Raw genomic sequence first — 23,651 nt, 5'->3', positions numbered from 1 at the left:
CCACTAGCTGAGGACCCAGGAGGACCATGCTGTGACTGAAGACCAGTGAGTGTGGAAGCAAGACAGCAGACAGGGAGCAGCGTCTGGGACACCATGGCTGCAGTCACTGTTGTCAACACCTATAAGAATCCAGGTTTGCCAGGAGGGGGTAGAGACAGGATGGGACATGGAGTCCTACAGTGGGAAATGTTGCACAAGGGAAGAACTGCAACACTTTAATCAGGTGGAAGAAAGGAGAACAAGACCACTTAAGAACATACAAACAAGCTTGCTGAATCAGACGAGAGTCCATCTAGTCCAGGATTCTGCTACTCGCAGTGGCCCACCACCCTACCTAATTTGGTATCATCTACAAACTTGGCAACCACACTACCCACCCCTATTTCCAGGTCATTTATGAATAGGTTAAAGAGCACTGGTCCCAAAATGGATCCTTGGGGGACACCACTCCCTACATCTCTCCATTGTGAGAACTTCCCATTTACACCCACCCTTTACTTCCTGTTTCTCAACAGTTTTTAATCCATAGGAGGATTTAATCCTTTTATTCCTTGATTGCTGAGTTTTCTCTGGTGAGGAACTTTGTCAAAAGCCTTTTGGAAATCCAAGTAGACAATGTCCACTGGTTCCCCCTTATCCACATGCCTGTTTACACCCTCAAAGAACTCTAGTAAGTTTGTAAGGCAGGACTTGCCTCTGCAAAAGCCATGCTGACTCTTTCTCAGCAGGTCTTGCTTTTCTATATGTTTTATAATTTTATCTTTAATGATAGATTCTACTAATTTACCAGGAACAGATGTCAAACTGACTGGCCTGTAATTTCCTGGGTCCCCCCTAGATTCTTTCTTAAAGATTGGTGTGACATTAGCCATCTTCCAGCCTTTAGGGATGGAGGCTGATTTCAGGGATAAGTTGCATATTAAAGTGAAAAGATCAGCAATTTCATGCTTGAGCTCTTTAAGAACCCTTGGTTGAATGCAATCTGGGCCAGGGGATTTGGTAGCATTTAGTTTATTCATAGCTGCCAGAACTTCTTCCTTGTCTACCACTATCTTTGCTAGTTCCTCGGATTCGCCTCCTAAGAAGCATGGTTCAGGTGCAGGAATTTTCCTCACCTCCTCTTGGGTGAAGACAGATGCAAAGAATTCATTCAGCTTCTCTGCAATCTCCCTGTCATCTTTTAGCACACCCTTTGTTCCTTTGTCATCTAATGGGCCTACCGCTTCCCTAGCTGGCTTCCTACTTTTGATATGTTTGAACAACTGTTTGTTGCAGGTCTTGATGTTCGCAGCCATGCGTTCCTCATAATCCTTTTTTGCCTCCCTTACAGCAAATTTGCTTCTCTTTTGCCACCGTTTGTGTTCCCTCACATATTCTTCATCAGTCAAACTGGACTTCCATTTTCTAAAAGACATTTTCTTTTTTCTGATAATTTCCTCAGCCTCTCTTGTTAACCATGGTGACTTTCTTTTGGACTGGGTGCTGCCTTTCCTAATCTGCGGGACACATTCCAGCTGAGCTTTTATGACTGTGCTTTTAAATAACTTTCAAGCATCTTGGACAGTTTTGACTCTCTTGATTTTTCCCTTTCAGCTTCCTATGCACTATCCCCCTCATCTTTGAGAAATTTCCGTTTCTGAAGGCGAATGTAACTACATTAGTAGTTGTCACTTGTTCGCATGCAGAGATACTGAATCTGACAGCATTGTTGTCGCTGTTCCCTATCGGCTCAACAACACTGACTTCTCGTACCAGGTCCTGGGTCCCACATAGAATTAGATCTAGGATCACCTCTCCCCTGGTTGGTTCCACAACCCTCTTCTCTAAACCACAGTCATTTAGCATATCCAGGAATGCTCTCTCCTTACTATGACCTGAACATGCATTTTCCAGTTTATTTGGGGATAGTTAAAATCACCCATTACCACTACATTTTTGTTTTTGTTGGCCTCTCCAATTTCTTTTTCCATCTCAGAATCCTCTTGTGCACTTTGGTCAGGGGGATGATAATATATTCCTAATATTAAACTGTCCTTCACACCTGGTATTGATACCCACAGTGATTCTGTAGGGGAACCAGCTCCCCTTGCATTGTCTATTTTATGTGACACTATGCTCTCTTTTATGTAAAGGGCAACTCCGCCTCCAATGCGCCCTGTCCTATCCTTCCTGTAGAGCCTGTAACCTGGTATAACAGCATCCCACTGGTTCTCCTCATTCCACCATGTCTCTGTAATGCCCACTATATCAAAGTCCTCCTTCAAAACTCTGTACTCCAGCTCGCCCATTTTAGGTTGAAGGCTTCTACTATTAGCATTGAGACACCTGTATACCCTGTCTCTGTCCTTAACCTGGGATTTATGTGCTTTACCCTCCAGTCTTTTGTAGACACTATCCCTTATCACATGCACATTGCTATGTTCCTCGCTTGTATGTGGTTGATTTAGAAAAACCTCCCTCTCTGTCAGCATCCCCATAGATACTGTATTCCGAACCGAAGTCACCTCAGCTCCTGTTGGCTTTCCCCCAGGGATCAGTTTAAAAGCTGTTCTGCCACTTTTTTAATGTTGAGTGCCAGCAGCCTGGTTCCTCTTTGGTTAAGATGAAGCCAGTCCCTTTTGTACAGGCCTGCCTTGTCCTAAAAGGTTCCCCAGTTCCTGACAAATCTGAAACCCTCTGCCTTATACCACCTTCTCATCCATGCATGGAGACCCTGTATCTCTGCTTACCTAGCTCGCCCTACGTGTGGAACAGGTAGCATTTCTGAGAATGCCACCTTGGGGGTCCTGGACTTCAACCTGTTACCTAGCAGCCTAAATTTAGCTTCCAGAACCTCCTGGCTACATTTCCCAATGTCATTGGTACCAATGTGGACCACAACTGCTGACTCCACCCCAGCACTGTCTAAAAGCCTATCTAGATGAAGCGTGATATCCACAACCTTCACACCAGGCAGGCAAGTCACCATGCGGTCATCATCGCACCTCTCACAAACCCAACTCTCTACATTTCTAATGATTGAATCACCTGCTACAAGGAGCCTTCCACCTCCCTGAGGGGTATCCTCAGTGCGAGAGGATATCTGATCACCAGCTAAGGAAGGGGTCCCATCTAAGGGAGCATCTTCCCCCATCTCAGACTGGCACCCTCCGTCCCCAAGACCTTCATTCTCCATGACACTTGAAGAGATGTCACCTTGGGAGTGGGACCCGGCTGTTAGGTCCCTGAAAGCCTCGTCTGTTGCCTTCTCTGCCTCTTTCAGCTTCTCCAGGTCTGCCACCTTGGTTTCAAGAGAACGCACATGTTCCTTGAGTGCCAGGAGCTCATTGCAGCGAGGGCACGCCCACAACTTCTGTCCTAGTGGCAGATAGTCGTACATGTGACACTCAGTGCAAAACACTGGAAAGCTCCCACCTCCCTGCTGGTTTCCTGCCTTCATATCTGATTTTGTTTAGATATTTAAATATTAAACTTTTAGTGCCCCCCTGGAACTATCTGTACCTACTATCACTCAAGAAATGTCCTTATTTAGTTAAAAACAAAAACTGCGCACACCGTTAGGTGCGCACCGCTGGTTCCAGAGACTGAACTAAAGACTGACTGACTCACCTCTCAGCAGCCCCAGGACAAAGAAGAACAAGAGATAACCTCTGTTAAGCCCTGTTAAGCCCTGTTAAGCCCCATCTCTCAGCAGCCTCACCTCTCAGCAGCCTCACCTCTCAGCAGCCTTACAAGGAGAAAAGAGATAACCCCTGCTAACCCCTGTTAAAATACACTGTTTTAAAAGATGTGGCTTTGAGAAAAGCCCTCCAAAATGAACACCAGAGCTCACTCTGCTCTTCCTGGCCCAGTCCTCTTCTCCATTGTACCTGTCTCTATTCTGCATTAGTTATTCACCCAGAATATTGTGTACAGTTCTGGGCACTGCAATTCAAGAAGGACATTGACAAGCTGGAACTGATCCAGAGGAGAGCAACCAAAATGATAAAAGTTCTGGAATCCATGCCCTACGAGGAAAGACTTAGGGAGCTGGGTATGTTTAGTTTGGTGAAGAGAAAGTTAAGAGGTGACCTGATAGCCATGAAGGGATGTCATGTTGGTGAGGGAGCAAGCTTGTTTTCTGCTGCTCCAGAGACTAGAACCAGGAGTAATGGATTCAAGGTGAAGGAAAAAACATTCCACCTAAACATCAGGAAAAACTTCCTGATAGTAAGGGCTGTTCGACAGTGGAATGCTCTACCTCACAGTACGGTGGAGTCTCCTTCTTTGGAAGAGACTCCTTCTTTGGAGGTATTCAAACAGAGGCTGGATGGCCATCTGTCAGGAGTGCTTTAATCATGTGTACCTACATTGTAGGGGGTTGGACTTGATGGCTCTTGAGGTTTCTTCCAGCTCTATGATTCTATGATTCTATTCTATATAATGCAAACCAGGTTGAGGGGAATATAGCTTATGTTGGTTGCTTGCAGATTGGTGTGCAGAAATGCACACACAGTTGCAGTAGCAACAAGAGGTAGTAGAATGGCATGGAACACACCTGTTGCTGGCACCCCTTTGCCTGATGCTTCCTACCTGTTGCATCTTTGCAGATGTGATGGCATTGGAGCCTAGACACTGTCTCTTTTCCTTTCCCTAATGAGCCACATGGCAACACTGCAGGAAAAAAGGGGAAATCCCCCAACTAAAAAGTGGCAGAGTTTGGCTCTTCTCCTCTTGTGGTGACTGTGGGTGCATGATCTGGAGAGGTGATCTACCAAATATTTTTTTTCTCCCCCAGGCTTTTTTTTGGCTCAGATTTGAAGGAAACAACCCTGGAAATGCTTCGAGTGTTGCTTTGAAAGAATGACATCACCTGAGCTATTTCCAAATGGATTGTTTTGCTTTGCCTTCTTAGACCAGTGCTGTTTTTTGGAGCATCTACATGACGTCCTCTACTAGTTATCCTGTTTCCATATTTCCTCCTGCTTTGCTGCAGATCTAGGCCTTTTCTGCACAAGTTATTTGTGAGGAAATAAGTTATGCATTTGTGTGGAAATATATTTTTGCACCAAATGCTACATTTCTTTATTTTAATTCTGCACGTTTATTCCTCCATTTGGTTCTGGAAACATTTCTCCTTCATTTGTCCTCTGTTGTGTTCCTGAGCACTTTCATTCCAATGTTCTTTTCGGTCCATTTCCAACCCAGCTTCCTTTGAGCATGCAATCATGTTGAAAGGGTCTTTATTTCTCTTCCCCATTGAACACCTGGCCCCTGCCCACATCGAACACTTGGCCCATGCCACACCCCATGTAGTCACCCTGCCTCCCCATCAGTCATTTTCTCCTCCTCCTTGTACTTTGTTTTGAGAAGGGAATTTTATTCTGTTTTCTTTTTGTCATATTGCATGTAACATAAGACCAAGTTGATTGTATCAAGTGACTGTTGTGGGTTTTCCAGACTGTGTAGCTGTAGTCTGGTAGTTTTTGCTCCTAATGTTTTGCTCATATCTATGGCTGGTATGCTCAGAGCTGATTGTGTGAACTTTGTCAACTTCATTCTGAATGAGCGATTTCATATTAACATGAAAATACACCATGTCCACAGTTGGAAGTAAGTGAAATTGACAAGAGAAATTGCTTTAGCAGGAAGAAATTGACAAGGGACTGCTGCAGTAGCAATGGTGCATTACTGCAGCAGTTCTTTATCACTTTTCTCCTGCAAAAGCAATTTCACTCACTCCTAATTGTGTACCCAGTATATCTTTGCTTTCACATGACATTGCTCATTGAGGATGAAATTCACAAAACTGATACAATTTTTAAAAATAATATTTGTTTTTTCTCACATAGAAAAACCACATACAAAACACACAAATGTAAAAAAACACACACAACCCATTTCAGATCATATAGTGACTTCCAGCTATCTCATTGTTGACTACACGCTAACTCCAAATTCAGTGAATATAATGAACATGTTTTTTTTTCTTAGTTGTCTTCTGGTAATTACAATTTATTGTTTTCTCCAGATTTCAAACCCTGACACTACTTTTCTGTTTAAATAGTTTTTCAAAAGATATTCTGTAAAGGGTTTTCAGTTTTGTGAAAAATTGTCCACACTGTTATCTCTTAGTAATGTTGTCAGCTTTACCATTTCTATAAATTCTGTAACTTTCAGAATCCAGTCCTTTTTTGAGGGTGTCTTATTGATCTATTCTGCACAGCACAAAAAAGATTTCTGTAGGACATCTTTAAAAGAGGCAGCTCCTGGGTGCTTTCCAGACAGCGAAGGAATCAGAGGGGGAAAGCAACTGTTTTTCACCCAACTGTTTTGCTCTCTAGTCAGTTTTACCCTCAGCTTGTGCCTGACATTTTGTGTGCATCTGAAGGGATTCTCCCTACTGCCATTTGCCCCAGGACATTTGCTCCAATCCTGGGAACCTTTTCAACCCCAAAAGTACATAGGTGAACTCACACACACACACACGCACACATGCACACACACACACACCAGCTTTGAAAACCCACTGCTGGGTTCCTCTGCTATCACAGAGAATGTGCAGCTAGTTCTAATAACAGTCCGGAAGTCCCCACACAGCTGATACAATAGACTTGTTACATTGCTAATGCAGTATGACAAAGATAACTGTTTAAAATACCTTTTGAAAATGGAGGAGGAAAGGGAGGAAAAAATGGCTGAAGTGTCGGGTTACACTTCTGAGTCACAGATGACATCGCATCACCTTTGGGAACACTATGTTTTCAGCAGTAGTGTGTAGAATAAATACAGCTGACAAGGGGCGTTTTCGCACACACTTTTTATTCTAGAATAAAAGTGAACCGCATTGATTCCTTGCCTTTTTGATGTAGTTTGATACGCCGATGGCATTCACATTACATGGCCAGGTAGTGCGCATCTTCTGCTTGCTTCAAGAACTCCCGGGTTTCTGCATCCTCCTCAGTGAATCTTGGTATGCGCAACAAATCAGCTCTGATTGGCTATTGTCGCTACTTCATCCTGGAAGGGCGTCCGGGGGCGGAGCTTCCAAATTGCTTCCCAACCCGTTTCCGTGGACGGGCTGTTGAGCTGCCGTGTTAACGGAGGCGAAACGACCAAATGGGTCACCGTGCTGCCTGATAATGTATCAAAGCAACGGTGCCATGGGGACTTTTGTAGCTTCGAGCTATCAGGGGCGACACACAACCAAATGCGTAGGAGGGAGGGAGTTGAGTGAGACTCAAAGCGGAACAATGGGATGTCTTGCGCTGCGCAACCGGCAAGCCCAATCAGCGTTCCCATTGGCTGGATCAAATCGCGTCACACTGTGGGCGTCACCCCTGACTGTCGCTTACTCCAGATTTGTTTCGCACCTAGCCACCAGATTGTGGGGGGAAACCGGTTTTTCCAAGAAAGTTGCAGAAGTATTGAGCAACAGGAAAAATGCGGAACAACGGCTGGAATGTGGCACAGAAAGGGAGTCGGAACACATTTCGGCTTAAGTGTGTGCGAACAAATGTGTGAAACGGCAACGACCTCACATGCCAGATCTGCAACAAACAGTGTGTGCGAAAACGCCCAAGGGGAAAAACAACCGGGAGAATGGAGGGGTGTGGAATGATTTCACCCCAAATGTTGCTGTTATACAACCCACTGGGACAAGTTGTGGCAAGCTGTGCATGCAAAAAGGGTGCTGGTTTGGTATGCTCTTTTTGGAAAGATTGCAATCAAAGTGCCTTTTGTTCGCCATGTGGATAGGAAAGTATGGGGGTTTTTTTGCAGTTCCCTCCTCCACTTGCACCAAAACTCAGTCCCTGTGGCCAACCCCCACACCCAGCGTTCAGAAGACTTTTCTCTGGCTTTTAAAAAAGAACGATCACTAGATTTCTATAGTGTTATACCATCATAATAGTTAACGTTATAACAATGTCACTGGTTCTTATCTTTTGTTTTAAAAGACCGTACATTTCTATTTATAACAAGGAGTAAATACTTTTTAAAAATGAAAGCTGTAGACCAGTATATTGCTACGATGCTACAGTCATACCTCAGTTTTCGTCAATAATCCGTCCGGATTACCTCAGTGAAAACTGAAACCGACGAAAACCAAGGCTACGCTGTTTGTGCAGGTGCAACGCAAACAGCATAGCAACTTACACAAAAGTCACCTCGGATTTCATCAGCACACCGATGAAATCTGAGGCGACCAACAAAAACCGAAGGCAACGAAAGGCTGGATCCCATCGGTGAAAACCGAAACTAACGATTTCCAAAGGCAACGGAAACCGAGGTATGACTGTACTGTAATCTAGAAGAAGAAGAAGAGGAAGAGTTTGGATTTATATCTCCCCTTTCTCTCCTATAGGAGATTCAAAGGGGCTTACAATCTCCTTGCCCTTCCCCCCTCACAACAAACACCCTGTGAGGTGGGTGGGGCTGAGAGAGCTCCGAGAAGCTGTGACTAGCCCAAGGTCACCCAGCTGGCGTGTGTGGGAGCGTACAGGCTAATCTGAATTCCCCAGATAAGCCTCCACAGCTCAGGTGGCAGAGCAGGGAATCAAACCCGGTTCCTCCAGATCAGAGTGCACCTGCTCTTAGCCACTACGCCACTGCTGCTCGATTGAGCCCAGCATAATCTAGGTATTATGTTTAAGTCTGGGAGATGTCCTCCAGTGGCAATAAGGGTTGGTGCAGATAATATTGCTGGGAATGTCTTCATCCTCGGGCAACCATAAGAAATACACATCCTGATTTAAGGACTTCCTGACTTCCTTTGTGAAAGTATCGACTGTTGGGTCATCAAAATCACTCAGCTCTGTCTGAAATGGCTCTATTTTGCTCATATTATTCTTACACAGATTTCTTCCCACTGTATAAAAATTCACTCCAAACATTGAATGAAATCTGCTAGCCAGACAGAAGAAAAAGGCCAGAGTGTAGAATCTTCCAAAGTGCAGGGAGTCTTCCTGGTATGGCCTTTTAGTAACCATTGTGATCTCTCTTCTCTCACTTTCTCTTTCTCTGGCTTTAGGATGCCAAAAGCACCTTGCAGAGGTAAGTGGATTTTTCCGATTAACCTTCTTTACACTGGAAGGGGGCTAGGTTGCCATTGCAAAGAGAAAACCAATGATTAGGAAGCCAGAAAATTTGTGCTTCTGCTGAAAGTATCCTCAGTTGGATTTAGAGGAAGAAGAATTATCAAATGACAAAAGATTCTATATCTCCCACCAGAGATAAATGAGGAAAAGGAACAGCAGTGATGTCATGTGACCTGTTTGCTTCCACTGTCCATCAGCCTCACTCCTGAGAACACCAGCAGAGCCTGCTGAATGAGACCAGTAGTCCATTGAGCCCAGCATCCTGTTTCATAGAGTGGCCAACAACTGCCCCTGGACAGCCAACAAACAAGGCATAGAGGCCAAGGCTGTTCCCTGATGCTGCCTGCTAACAGTGCTCCTTGGAGATTGGCTACCTTTGGCTATGGAGGCACCCTTCAGTCTCCAATTCTCGTAGTTCTATAGTTTCCTGCTTCAGAAAACTAATTCCCTTTTAAAGCTTTCAATCTTTGTGGCCATCAGTACCTCACCCAGCAATGAATTCAATAAAGTCATTACTGATTGAGTATGAAATATGCCCTTCTGTCTGTCCCTAACCTATTTCTCAAACGTTTCTTTGGGTGCCCCTGAATTCTGGTATTATGGGAGAGGAAGAAAAAGATGAATCCAATTTTGCCCTCCGTTTTATCCTTACAACAGATTTCTTCAGAGAGGCCCTTTTCGCACACACTGTTTGTTCTGGATTAAATATTTGTGGTCGTCACGGTTTCTGCTTGTTGTTCACACATACTGGCTCCGGAATGCGGTTCGACCCCTACTCTGTTGCCCATTCGAGGCGTCGCCTCACATTTTTTCTGTCGCTCGATGCTTCTGCAACTTTTTCAGATAAAACAGTTTCCCTCCACATTTCTGCCCCCATATGTGAAACATCACACTACCGAACAGGTTTTAAGAATCACGCCCCCGCGGTGATGCGATTTCTCCCAGCCAATCGGGAGGAGCAAGGAATTTGCCAGTTGTGCGTGCAGATTTTACTGTTCCTGTTACGTCACAAACGACATGCCCAGTAACGGCCAAGCAGCCAATCAGAACTCTCGTTTGCATCACATTCCGCAGCAATGCAAACTATCAGGGTTTCTGGATTCAGATGCGGTTCCAGAGCAACCAGCCGAAGTGCGAATGATGTCAAGCGACGAACCGGCAACAAAAAGGTCGGGATGTCAATGTGCGTTGCAGTTATTCCAGAGCAAACCTTGTGTGCAAAAAGGGCCAGAGAAAGAGACTGGTCTAAGGTCACCCAGTGAGACAAATGACTGAATGTGGAATTGAACCAGGGTCTTTCTCTAGTCCAGAACTCTAATGACACCAGCTTTCTTGTGGGGCAGCAAAAATTTGGAAATAACATCCCCTGCAGTGCACTTTCAGCATGGAAAAATGATTGGTGGAAGAGGCCAGAGTGCTTCCTTCCACAATGGTGGCATTATGGCCAGAGGTTTTCCTCCCCTCATGGTGGTATTATGAGTCCAGATGGGCTTGGTACTCTTTTTAAATAGCTGCTCCCAACTACTGTGTGGTTTTGGGTTCTCAGGGGCTACACTGAGGTGAATGTTTCAATCCAAACACCTCCCATTTTGTTCTTCTCTCAGACTCAGCCTGTGTCTCTAAGCTTTCTGCCAATTCCTTCTTCTTTTTCTCTGATCCCCTGGGGTGGGGAGTTATAAATTGGATGGATACTTCAGCATGATTTTTCCTCAAGGTATAAAGAAAAGAAGGTGTTTGAGAATCCAGTGACTTTTCCTCTTGCATTGAAGTGGCGTATCTTGGATTGCTCCGATCGAAATCTCTTTTTAAAGGGCATCATGAAGCAAATCACAGGTAATGAAGGAATGCTGCAGGGATTTTAGACTGGATGTTAGATTGGGCCAGATGTGTTTTAGTATACTTTCTACATTTTTTCTTTGGTTGAGCCATTATTATCTGTAGAAAAAATAAAAAATTTATGGAGGTATTTTTAATTAATTTTTTTGGTAATTTTTTGAAATATTTTTGTAAAAAACAAACTAAAATAGATACTAATGAAATAAATAAACATGATATTATTAATTGTAAAGCGCATATAATTATTACAAAATAAATAAATAATACTCACCAATTATAGTCACACTATTTGTTAGTTAACTTTAACTTGTCACAATATCACAACAATCTAACTTAGAGTTATATTATGCGTAATAATTACGGGAAATCTCCTGATTCATAGCGTGCTCCAAAATCTGCTGGTAGTACTGCCAGTAGCCAGTACTACCACTGCCATTCCAGGCTTTGGCCTTGCGATCGACCAATCGCACAAGTGGCAGTTGCCCGCAGCAACGCTCATAGTGCTCACGTGTTTTAAACAGCAATTCAGTGGCACCACATGAACAGTAGCAGTGCGCGATTGCACATACCTCAATGCAAGTGAGGGAGTATGCGGGAACCGAGCCAACGTCCAGTACGTTGTTCAAAGAAAAATTAAGCGTTATGAGCGGAATACATAAATCAATTTTTCTAAATCTTCTCTTCTTTCTTTTATGCTTTCACCGCCCCCTTACAGTTATTCATCACCCCCCAAATGCACCTGTGGCCATCACCGCCCCCCTGGATCGCTGCAGCACCCACCAGGGGGCGGTAGCACCCATTTTGGGAATCACTGCTTTAGGCTGTTAATATCATTAGCAGATCCAGGAATGTAAGGAATTTATATAAAGTTTAGGAAGGTCATTTTAGTTCACCTTGTAAAGTTTTCTTTTCAGAATTATCCCACAGCTTTAGCTTAGAATTGTATAACTGGGATTTTCTCAAACTTATTCTAAGTTGCTTATCTCAGTTCATCAGTTTGCCTGTGCAGGGGCAAACTGTGAGGTAGATGGTAAAATAAACAATGAAAAGGAAAGGAAAGGGGAGGGGAGGGGAGGGGAGGGGAGGGGAGGGAGGAGGTAACTGACCTTCAGGGTTCCCTCATTTAATGGAGACATCTTCCTGATGCATTTCAGGGGGGGAAACATTGCAGTGTGTCTATGGCCAAACTGGACATGTGAAAACTGACCCCTTGGACTGAGTGTTTTTGTTTGAGAATGTCATAGCTGAGGCCACAGAGGACCGGGAGTGCTGTCTTAAGCAGATTCACCCCTGTCTAAGCCCATTGAAATCTGGGGGTTTAGAAGGATTTTTTCCTGCTTAGGATAAGACACTGTGGAACTTCTGTTTGAGGAGATCCCAAGTTTAGCTTGGGCCTCAGTCCTAAGCATACTTATTATGAAGTGAATCTCAAAGTGAATGGTGAAAATGGAATAAATGTGAATATTTCCACAGTAATAAAATTTGGGAATAATTTTTTTCCAGAAGTAGGTTCTACTTAACCTTTCATCTGAAATTCAGAAGATGTGTGTCCACATGTGCCATCGCGTCACAACCAATTTAGGGTGACCCCAGGAAAAGGTTTTCAAGGCAAGGGAGAAGCAGAGAATTATTTGCCATTGCTGTAGTCTGCATAATCTTTTGGGGTCACCCATAGAAGCAGCAACCCTGCTTAGCTTTCAAGATTTGATGAGGTGGGGCTATGCCATGGCACCTTCCCTCCCTAAGGAAAAAACCTGAACAATATTATTAGCTGAAGTTTTTGTTAGAAGATTTGTGACAGGAACAAGGATCTGCTTCTCACTTTGGTTCCTTTGGTTCCTCAGACACTCTGGATTCTGGAATTCAGCTGCAAAAAGGTATATACGTTGATCAATGATTTCTTTAAAAGTTTCACCTTGCAATGTGTGTTCTTCAAGCTGGTGTCTTTTCAGAGATACACAAAGGATTCATGTTGAGGGAACAAAACACTAACATATTAATGCAGAAAGGATTTTTTTTGCTGTTCAAGTCCATAGATCCATATGAAGGATTGAAGTACAAACAGGCAGTCATTCTCAAATGAAGCAGTAAAGCAACTGTCTTTAATGGAAACAGACTTTTTCTCTGTGATACACCTCTGAAGATGCCAGCCACAGATGCAGGTGAAACATTAAGAACAAGATCTACCAGACCACGGCCACACAGCCTGGAAAACCCACCACAACCAGTTGCATCAGGCTGTGAAAGCTTTTGACAATACATTGTCTTTAATGGACTTAATTAATTAATCAATCACATTTATATGCCGCCCTTCCCCAAAGGGCTCAGGGGGTGCAGTTTTTAGGCTAGCGGCACCAAACATTAGCCATTAGTCCAACATTAGCCATAAAAACAATAAAAACAATTAAAATAGTAACAACAAACAATAACTGATTAAGAAGAACCATATATAACTCACAGAAGGCTTCAACTCCCCCCCTTCCCCCCCTTACTCGTATCCATGGGAGGCCAGATGTTTATTATATGGCGAGAGATCAATATTACCCCTGCCGACCAAATGCCTGGCGGAACAGGTTCGTTTTGCAGATCTTGCGGAAACTCTGTAAGTCCCACAGGGCCTGTTCCACCAAGTAGGGGCCCTTATAGAACACAGCCGGATCGCCTTTGGGCCAGGGATGAGCGGAGGGGCCTAGAAGGGTGATACATGGAGAGACGGTCCCTCAGATATGTGGGGCCAAGGCCGCGAATGGCTTTAAAGGTCAGTACCAGAACTTTAAACATGACCCGGTACTCGATTGGCAGCCAGACCGAGCTGAAGACAGGACTTGTGAGTGACGGCACTTAGTTCCACTTCTTCTCCCAAACATCAAACCACAGGCATAGCTACCATGGGGACATCCGGGGACAAGTGCCCCGGGCGCCACCTTGTGGTGGGCGCAAAAATTGCAGGTTTGTTTGTGGCTTTCTGTATTTTTTACTGTTTTCCCAATTTTGGCCTGCAGGGGGTGCAGTTTTTAGGCTAGCGGCACCGAAATTTCAGGATATCGTCAGGTGACTCTCCTGATGATACCAGCCAAGTTTGGTGGGGTTTGGTTGAGGGGGTCCAAGGTTATGGACCCCCAAAAGGGGTGACCCCATCCTCCATTGTTTCCAATGGGAGCTAATAGTAGATGGGGCTATCATTTTGAGGGTCCATAACTTTGGACCCTCTGAATCAAACTTCACTAAACCTACGTGGTATCATAAGGATTGTCTCCTGCTGATACCACCCAGGTTTGGTGAAGGTTGATTCAGGGGGTCCAAAGTTATGGACCCCCAAAAGGGGTGCCCCATCCCCCATTGTTTCCAATGGGAGCTAATGGTAGATGGGTCCTTTTGAGGGTCCATAACTTTGGACCCTCTGAACCAAACTTCACTAAACCTGGGTGGTTTCATCAGGAGACTCTCCTGAAGATAGCCTAAAATTTTGGTACTGTTCCTTAAACATTGCTCTCCTGACAGGCACCCTCAAATTTTCCCCAGGTTCTCTCTTTAAATCCACCCCCTTTGGAGTGGATTTAAAGGGAGAATCTGAGCTCCCTAGATTTAAAAACATTGAAAGTATAGTTGAAGGCTTTCACAACCAGATTCAACTGGTTGTTGTGAGTTTTACAGGCTATGCGGCCTTGGTCTGATAGATCTTGTTCCTAACGTTTCACCTGCTTCTGTGGCTGGCATCTTCAGAGGTGTATCACAGAGAGAAGTCTGCTATAAGAGAAGTCTGTTATACACTGTGAACATTGGGGGTGAGATCTCTGAACCATGCCCTATTGTATGTGTGTGCCGCAAAGAGCAACACTCTTCCCGATGCTCTTTAGCATCTACATGCACCCCCTGGAAAACGTCGCTCAACAAGCGAGGTTTAAAAGCGGTGTCTTCATGCTGCTTGGGGGTGGTGAGGCAAACAGCTTCGCAGGGACAGCGTTTTTGCCATCCCTGGGGCGCTGTTTACTGCCCGTGTGGATCAGCCTTTGTGAAAGGAAGCTGTTCTGTGTGATTGCATTTCTTTCTTGCCTTCCTCCTTCCTCTGGGCAACTGGTGGACAGCTTCCAGTGCATTTATTATGCTGCACGGACAAATCCTTTAATGTCCAACTCAGTTGCTTCCTTCCACTGAATTGGGTTATGGTCAGATATTAGTCTTGGTAGTATCCTAATATCCTTTGTTTGTAAACATTACCTCCCTGATGCCTATATCATATCTAATCTTGAGAAGCTATTTTGTCTATTTGAGAAAAAGGTATATTCCTCAGCTGTTCCAAGTCCAACCCTTTCTCTCCACATGACTTTTATTTCTAACCACTGAATCATTGACTTAAAACCCTTAGGTAGTCTGTTTCTGTCTTTTTTGTAGACATTTTTTCTCTTTTCACCTTTCCAGTCGAATACAGGATCTACTACTCCATTGAAACTCCCCAACAAAATCCAATTATATGTATATTCTAATAGTATATTTGTCAGCTTATAATAAAAGTCTGATTTTTTTAGTGTTGGGTACAAATATACCTACTACTAACACCTTTGCTCCTTGTATTTCTATTTCTACTCCTAAATGCCTTGGAGACTCATCCAAAATATCAATTCAGGTCTTAATTCTTGTTTTACATACATAGATACACCTCTCTTTTTCTTTGACATTGCAGCATTCATAGATTTTCCAATTTGTCACATTTAAGACATTTTTCATCCTTTTTCCTAACATGTGTTTCTTGGATACATATAATATCATTGCGCGTCTGCTTTAAATAATGAAATATTTTCCTTCTCTTGACTGAATTTAACCCATTAACATTGCATGTAAGTATTTTACAATTCATTTTACACCACACAAACAGTTAAATAAGGATTAATTAATAGTAACAAAAATATGTCTAACTTTTTAGTATAGCTATGCAATCTCATTCATTAAGTCCTTTTTTTCTCATCAGGAAATCTTGAGCCTATGTTATTATCTCCTAGGCTTGTAGGTAAACAGCAGTCCTAGTAGTTGCACCCATCTAAAGAGTATATCATGTTTTTTTCAATTTTTCTACCAAGAAGTCACATGCTTTTCTTTTCCTCAGAATTTAAACAGGTATTTCTTTCAACACTTATAATTATATCCGCCTCTACCTTCAGTTTTTTGGATGAGAGTTTCCTAAACACTTCATCTCATCATTTCATTGGTGAAGTTAATTAATATGTCTTTGGGCACCTTTGTCTCTCTACTATACCTTGAATTCACTCTATATATTCTATTTCTTCTTCTGAGTCCTCATTTTATTTGCCCCAGTAGACCTGCCAATGCTGGTATAATTCTTTTCCCTAAGTCTTCTGAGTTGTCTTTAAGTCTCCTGAGTCCAAGGCCCCCTCCGCATGGACCAATAAACACGGAAGTAGGATGGTTAAATAACTCAATTTGGGTAAGAATCATACAGATACCACCCCTAAAATGAGTCTGCCCAGTGTTGTTTCTCCAAAACCGGGTTTTCTGATAATTGTGCTTTTCGCGAGGCTTTTCAAAAATCCCAGAGTGCAGCTGCTTGCAAGTGAATGGCTAGGCAGAAGGCACTTTGCTCGCCTCTGTTTTCCAATTTAAAATTATTTTGTGGCTTACATCTGTGTTGCCATGCAGGTGCAGATAGTCATATCATGAGATATCAGCATGGTTGTGGGGGTTCATTTGTGCATAACTGGGTAGCTATGCATTGGTGGGAAGTAAATTTTTAAAAAGATACACATCTCCGTATGAAGGTGCGACAGCAACCTGTATTGTTTCCGTGGGCTCTAATTGCTGCCTGCACTGATTCATATGAACTCAAAAACAGGTTACTTTATCCCAACTGCAACGTGTTATACATTTGCTGTGCAGAGGGTCTTTAGAACAGTCTCCTTTTATCTCAGTTCCATAACAGCCATTTTAACTAAGCAATTCAGTATTTGCTTCTGGTTGGTTTCAACTTTTTTCTAGTTCCCCAACTTTTTCTATTACTTCCTTTAGGACATAATTTATGTTTAATGGATGTCTCCAATTTTTTAATTTGGGTCAGTTCTTTTTTTACTTCCTGAAGTTCACTATCCAGCTTATTAAATCTCTCCTTTGGAAGTTAACCATCAAGTCTATCAGCTATTCCAGTTTCTGATTGGGTTCACGTGTCATTTTTTCTAGTGTCCTCACTTCATTCACACATCCTGTTTTTGCAATATTTTTTCTGGAATTAGTCATTTGTACTCTTCCAGTGCCACCTTTCTCAGTTTGTTTATTTTTGCTCTCCACAGTCGCTTCTTGCTCCTTTTGATATGTGGCACCCCACAGCCTATCTTTCCTCTCCTTCCTCATCTTTCATTTCCTAATTCCTCTATTGGTGGAGGCTGCTTTGTTATCCACTGTCACACTTTCCTCCAAAGCCAGCCACCTCTCTGCCTCTCTATCCGTTCTTCATGTCCTTTGTCTTTTGTTCATAAAGATGACTTGTCTCTTTACCTCTTTAAGAGCTTATTTTTATTTGGTTTCTACATCCTTATTTCAAAAAGTCCTTAATTTTAAGAGTCTAAAAGTGCTCTTTTTCTGCTCCCAAGAGGATTCACCTCTGTATTTCGTTGGGAATTTGCACTTAAAGCAAGCAGTGCTGTTCAATGTCCCCCTCTCTTCTCTTTTCTCCATTAGGGTAGGGAAAATTCTATCACAGTTTTGTCTCATGCTTAGGAATCAAGAGTCCAATCCAGCTTCACTGTGATTAAAGTTCTTCTCCTAGGAAAGCTTTCTGGTCCTCTGCCATTACAAATTGGCTGTCCTTCACAAATTGGCTCTCCTTGGCTGTCCTACACTCACTTTGATATCAATTTCTCACTCCGAATGGTTTACAGAATAGCCTCCAGCTACAGCAAACTCATTTAGCTTCTCTCCCATTTAATTCAGGGAGGGTTAGAACAGTCTAGTCATTGCTAAACTGTTCGTTAACAGCAGAATTCCTCTTTGTGACAGAGTTGCCTGACCCAGATGTTGGGAACTGCCAAGGAAACCTGTTCTTGATGCCTGATGACATCTGTTATTTATCTGAATTTCATTTAAAAAGTCTTTGTATTCTTCCACCAAAGGTGGCTCTCCAGGCATCCATATTTTCAAGGGTGGGGTTGGTCATGCTTGAAGTTTGATAGCAATTATAGTGCAGAAAGGCTTTCAATTGGTAATACTGCAGTTCTGTTTCAGTTGCCACCAAGAATACCAGAATATGGTTTAATTTCTGCAGAGCAGTCTATAATTTGTTTGCACAGGAGCAGGCACAGGGCATTAATTCAATACCTGTGATATTTCTGTCTATTCTAGCTTGGGCCTGACGCTCCTCATTCTTGAGAGAAGTCTCAGGTTCCTAGTTCACACACTGATGGTTTTGTGTGAGAGCAACGCTTGCAGCATAACACAAGTTTTTGCAGAACTGTAAATAAGTTTGCAAGACCTGAGGAAGTCTGTTAACAATAGGACATTTTGGAGCACACAAATTCCGAGTCAGAAGCAACTTGACTATTCTTAACACACACACAGAAGAAGAAGAAGAAGAAGAGTTTGTATTTATATCCCCCTTTCTCTCCTGCAGGAGACTCAAAGGGGCTTACAATCTCCTTGCACAAACACCCTGTGAGGTGGGTGGGGCTGAGAGAGCTCCGAGAAGCTGTGACTAGCCCAAGGTCACCCAGCTGGCGAGTGTGGGAGTGCACAGGCTAATCTGAATTCCCCAGATAAGCCTCCACAACTCAGGCGGCAGAGCTGGGAATCAAACCCGGTTCCTCCAGATTAGATACACGAGCTCTTAACCTCCTACGCTCTTAACCTCCTACGCCACTGCTGCTCCAACACACACAGTAAGTTGCCTGCACAGTGGCAGGGAGGGGACATGAATCATTGCCCAGGATATTTCCGTCAATTCAGTGGAGTAACTAGGCAAACTGGAACCTTGGGCAAAACCTGAGTATGGCGCTCCCCCCATGGGCAGCTGCCCTCCCCCACCGTGACCAACAATGATTTTTTTACACCAGGTCGTTTCAAAGTCACCATCACATTATAGAACATGCCCCAACTCACAAATCTGAACGCAGCAATAGGCCACACAGCAGAATTTTTTTGAAAACATTTTCAAAATGCTTTCAAAATGTTTTATGACTGCTATGAAAACATTTTATTGTGTTGTATCCAGTTTCCCCCTAGGGAAAATGGAGCCCGCGGCAAAATCTGAGTTTTGCGCGCCCCATATGGGCAGCATCCCTCCCCCACCATGACCAAACAACATTTTTTGCACCAGGTCATCTCAAAGTCAACATCACATTATAGAACATGCCCCAACACACAAATCTAAACACACCCAGGGCTCCCTAGTTTAAACAACATTGAAAGTGATGCTATTTTTGAAGGGGGGATCCAACCTGAAACAGCATCACTTTTAATGTTGTTTAAACTAGGGAGCCCAGATTCTCCTTTTAAATCCATCTTAAACGGAGAATCTGGGGTCCCCAGTTAAAACAACATTGAAAGTGATGCTATTTTGGGGTGGATTTTCCTGCACCCGGAAACAACATCACATTCAATGTTTAAATTCATTCATTCATTTAGCCTTTATTTGGCATAAAGCAATATTTAAACTGGGGACTTCAGATTCTCTCTGTAAATCCATGCCAAAGGGGGGGATTTAAAAGGAAAATCTGGGGAAATTTGGGGGTGCCTGCTGTCAGGGGTGCAATTGTTAAGCTAGCAGCACCAAACTTTTAGGGTATCTTTAGGAGACTCTCCAAATGATACCACCCAGGTTTGGTGACATTTGGTTCAAGGGATCCAAGTTATGGACCTTCAAAGGTGTAGTTCCCATCTCCTATTAGCTCCCATTGGAAACAATGGGGGATAAGGCACCCCCTTTTGGAGTCCATAACTTTGGACTCCCTGAACCAAACCTGGGTGATAGCATCAGGAATCTCCCGAAACATCCCTGAAATTATGGTGCTGCTAGCCTTAAAACCACGCCCCCTGCAGGTCAAAAACAGAAAACCCACTAAAATACCCAAACATCCCACAAACGAACCCTACATTTTTGGTGCCTGCCACAAGGGGGCACCCTGGGCCATTGTCCACTTTGTCCAATGGGTCAATTCACGTCAATTTAGCTTGATCTTGGACATCTTCACCAGGTTCTCTGCCCTGGTTTCAACACTTTGGGAAAGTCCTGTCTCCCACATTTCCCCTACCACATCTGTGCTCCTGCTGGGGTTTCCCAGGTTTTCTCCGATCTTCCTCAAACCTGCTTTGCCGTGAAGCCTGGATGGCTGCTATGTGGATGGGAAACTTTTGATTTCCCACCTATGTATCAGTCATTTCCCTGACCCTGTGGCTACCATTTCTTTCCCTTACTTCTTGAGGAATTTATTTTTTTAAGCCAACACTAATATTTTTAAAGACAATACTATTATATTGTTATATACATTTTACCAATATGTGTACCTGGTTCTCTGACTTCCCAGCTTTCATTAAAAAGCAAGCCTCTAGTCTAGACCTTTCTATTGTGACAATATACAGGGAAAGGCATTGATAGAATGATATGCTATTTTTTAAACTGCCAAAGGTCTGGTGGCTCAATGGTGGAGGGGAGGGAACTGCTATGGGGCTGGGGCAGGGAAAGTGTGGGGAAATCAGCCATACAGAAGCCTCATTTTTGCTGCACTTGATCAGTAGCTACCAGCAACAGGGAAACCACACAAATCTTCACTGAAGCACCTGGATATCTCTAGAAGATGAAAAGAGTTTAAAGGGAATGTAAACCCTGCTCTGTCTCCCTTCCTCCAAGTTTCCTTTGCTGTAATGCATTGAGACCATTAGAGGGGTCTTTTTGATTCAAGGTGTCTTTGGAGATACCTTGAATGACAGCACAAGACGGGGAATCATTTTTTTGAACCAATAATTGAACAAATTCTGTTCTTGGGATACAGGAAAAAAACCTGTACAGCCATAGTGATCCATGCAAAAGCCTTAGACAAGACTAAAATGCATGTAATAACTTCAGTATTGGCAGAAAATATTGTGTAAGCTTTGGAGCAAACCAGAAGTTTTTATCAGGCTGGAAGTTACAATCTTTAAAAAGATAGAAGGGTGGAAGGCAGATTCTTCGAACTGTGATGTGAAGGTATGATCTCACTTGCATCCACTGATACAGACAAGCCTTAACCTTCACTTTATTGCTGACAAAATATTACCTTGCAGCACATTCCCTGAGAAGCTGCCTTCAACCAGTGTTTGATCATTCAGTGTGTCACGATAACCAGGAATGGGAAGGTTCAGTCCTGTGTTTCTGTCCTGGGTTCTTTTCTCCAAATACTCCAAACCACTGAGAACTTAAAGGTTTATTGTAAAATTGAAAACAAAGAAATAAACAAATTCCTCAGCCAAGCACGTTCCCATTATCTTTCTGTGTAGACTTGAAGCCAGGAGATGCTTCCCCATGGTAGAATCCATCCTTCGTCCCCCTTTGCCTCTCAGATAACTTTCGGTTACTGACATGTGCTTCTAAACTAATCCTTTGTTCCCAATCAGTTTGGTTTCTCTGAGGATCAAAGGTTTTTTAACAGGCTAGTGTGACTTCCTAGGCTTCCTTCCTGAAGGCTAAACCAATTTATCACACATGGAAATAAAGAAACCACCCCAAGCCCATCGAAAATTGTCCCGAGTGCCACTTGAGAAATACATCTCTCTGGCAGGCTGAAAACCATGAGGCCCCCTTTTCCGGTCTTTGCATTTTGTTCACAATCAGTGAAAATCAAATTCAATTTTGAGATTGACTCAGATTAGGACCAAGAGCCATGATCCATTCAACTCATTCTGTGCCTCTGCTCATTTTCATGGGATTTGGATGTTTTTATATAATTCTCTCCCATTTGTGATTTATTTTAAAAAATCTCCCTGTTTTTTTTTCTCTCTGAAGGTTAACTGCTTGGGGTAGGAACTGGTGGGAAATGTGTTGTGTTCCTGTGGATTTTTATTGTGCCTTTTACATGTTTGAGCTTAAAGTGCATCAGAAGGCTGCTCTGCCTTTTAATAAGTCAGGAGAAGGCAGAAAAAACTTAAAGGGGTGAGAGGAGGTCATGATGAGCAGAAGAAAGAAGCAGAAGAGGCCAGAGGGAAAAATCTCCCAGCTAAAAATCTTTCTCTTCTTGTCTCCTCATTTCTCCACAACAGCAAATGTGACTCTGGATCCAGACACAGCCCATCCCAAACTCATCCTGTCTGAGAATTGGAAAAGCTTGAGATATGGAGGAAACACTCAAGCTCTTCTTGACAATCCTGAAAGATTTGACTATTGTTGTTCTGTGTTGGGCCGTGAGGGATTCACAGGAGGTCGCCATTTCTGGGATGTCCTTGTGGAAAATGAGGGAGGATGGGATGTGGGGGTGGCCAGAAAGTCTGTGAAGAGAAAGGGCAATTTTCTCTTCAGTCCCAGGGAAGGGATTTGGGCTGTGGGGAAGTGGGGAGATCACTGGGTTGCCATAAAAGACTCTAATATTCCCCTGTCCCTGAGTGAGAAGCCCAAGAGGATCCGAGTCTGTCTGAACTACACTGGGGGTCGAGTGGCCTTTTTCGATGCTGACCGAGGAGCCCTCATCTATGAGTACTCTGGAGCCTCCTTCTCTGGAGAGAACATCCTGCCCTTCTTTCAGGTGTATGAAAAAGCCCCCCTCAACCTCTGTTAAGACCTTCCCTTCACACCAGGAGCATCAGGAAGAAAATATTGTTTCTCAGAAGCTCTCTTTTTTTAGTCCTGTAAAGGCCTCTCCAGACACCAAAACTGATGGAGAGATTTTCCCCCTTCATTCACCTTTTTTCTTTGTATCTTATTTCTAAAAATAGCAGTAACACATTTCACTTGATAAAGAATAACAGGCTGGTTGTCAAGGAGAGCTCTCAATAAACAACCCCACCACCCCCCCGGCCTCCTTCAGCCCTCATTCCTCTCAGGCAAGAAAGGAACAAATAAAAAGATTCCTCAGGAAAATGAGGCTCTGCAAATTTAAGTTAATATTCTGGACTTGCACTTTTCTTTTGTTTATGGAGTTTGGATTTGCCTCTTTTCAGCATTGCCTTTCTGAAGATCCTTCCCTGTCAGTTGCTACATTCATCGCAGTTGTGTTTCAGACACCAGTAGCTGAAAAGATGGTCTGCTTATAATGGGTTGTCTGGAATTTTTGTGGGGGGCGGGGGGGAGGCATATGTTCAGTGGTAAGATTCAAATAATTGAACAACTGGTTCCAGTGGTGGGATTCAAATAATTTAACAACTGATTGTTTACAAGCACCATTTTAACAACCAGTCCTGCCGAAGTGGTGCGAACCTGCTGAATCCCACCACTGATTATGAGACTTTGTAGTTATGCCAAAGAGTTCAGGAAAAAGGAGGACTTTCAGGGGAGGAAGAGAGAGAGGCAGGGTCACACCAAAGTTAAGAACATAAGAACAAGCCAGCTGGATCAGACCAGAGTCCATCTAGTCCAGCACTCTGCTACTCGCAGTGGCCCACCAGGTTCTTGAGACAATCCATGGCATCAAGGGCAGGAAGGGTGGAAGTGTTGGAGGGCACAGGAGATCTTCGAGAGGCAGAGGGTTTTGAACCGGAAGGTCAAAAGGGAGGTTGTATCTGGATATAAGAGCAGAGAGGGCTTTGAAGAGACAGATGGAGGAGTTCCTGCAGGAC

At 43.5% G+C, this 23,651-nt stretch overlaps 1 protein-coding gene across 1 annotated transcript in view; it reads left to right on the top strand.

Annotated features, from left to right (window-relative positions):
* The window catches only part of LOC125429973, a 96,288-nt gene extending 73,361 nt beyond the window's left edge, over nucleotides 1-22,927 (top strand). The window contains exons 30-33 of the mRNA XM_048491610.1: nucleotides 9,011-9,033; nucleotides 10,792-10,910; nucleotides 12,758-12,790; nucleotides 22,143-22,927. Coding sequence (XP_048347567.1) covers nucleotides 9,011-9,033; nucleotides 10,792-10,910; nucleotides 12,758-12,790; nucleotides 22,143-22,654 — 687 coding nt within the window. The 3' untranslated portion in view covers nucleotides 22,655-22,927. The remainder of the gene's footprint in view (nucleotides 1-9,010; nucleotides 9,034-10,791; nucleotides 10,911-12,757; nucleotides 12,791-22,142) is intronic.
* The last annotated feature ends 724 nt before the right edge of the window (nucleotides 22,928-23,651 follow it).

Source organism: Sphaerodactylus townsendi, linkage group LG03 (assembly GCF_021028975.2).
Source record: "Sphaerodactylus townsendi isolate TG3544 linkage group LG03, MPM_Stown_v2.3, whole genome shotgun sequence".
In the NCBI taxonomy this organism is placed as follows: Eukaryota; Metazoa; Chordata; class Lepidosauria; order Squamata; family Sphaerodactylidae; genus Sphaerodactylus; species Sphaerodactylus townsendi.
The sequence above is the reverse complement of the archived record's forward strand: the minus strand, read 5'-3'. Positions and strand labels throughout refer to the sequence as shown.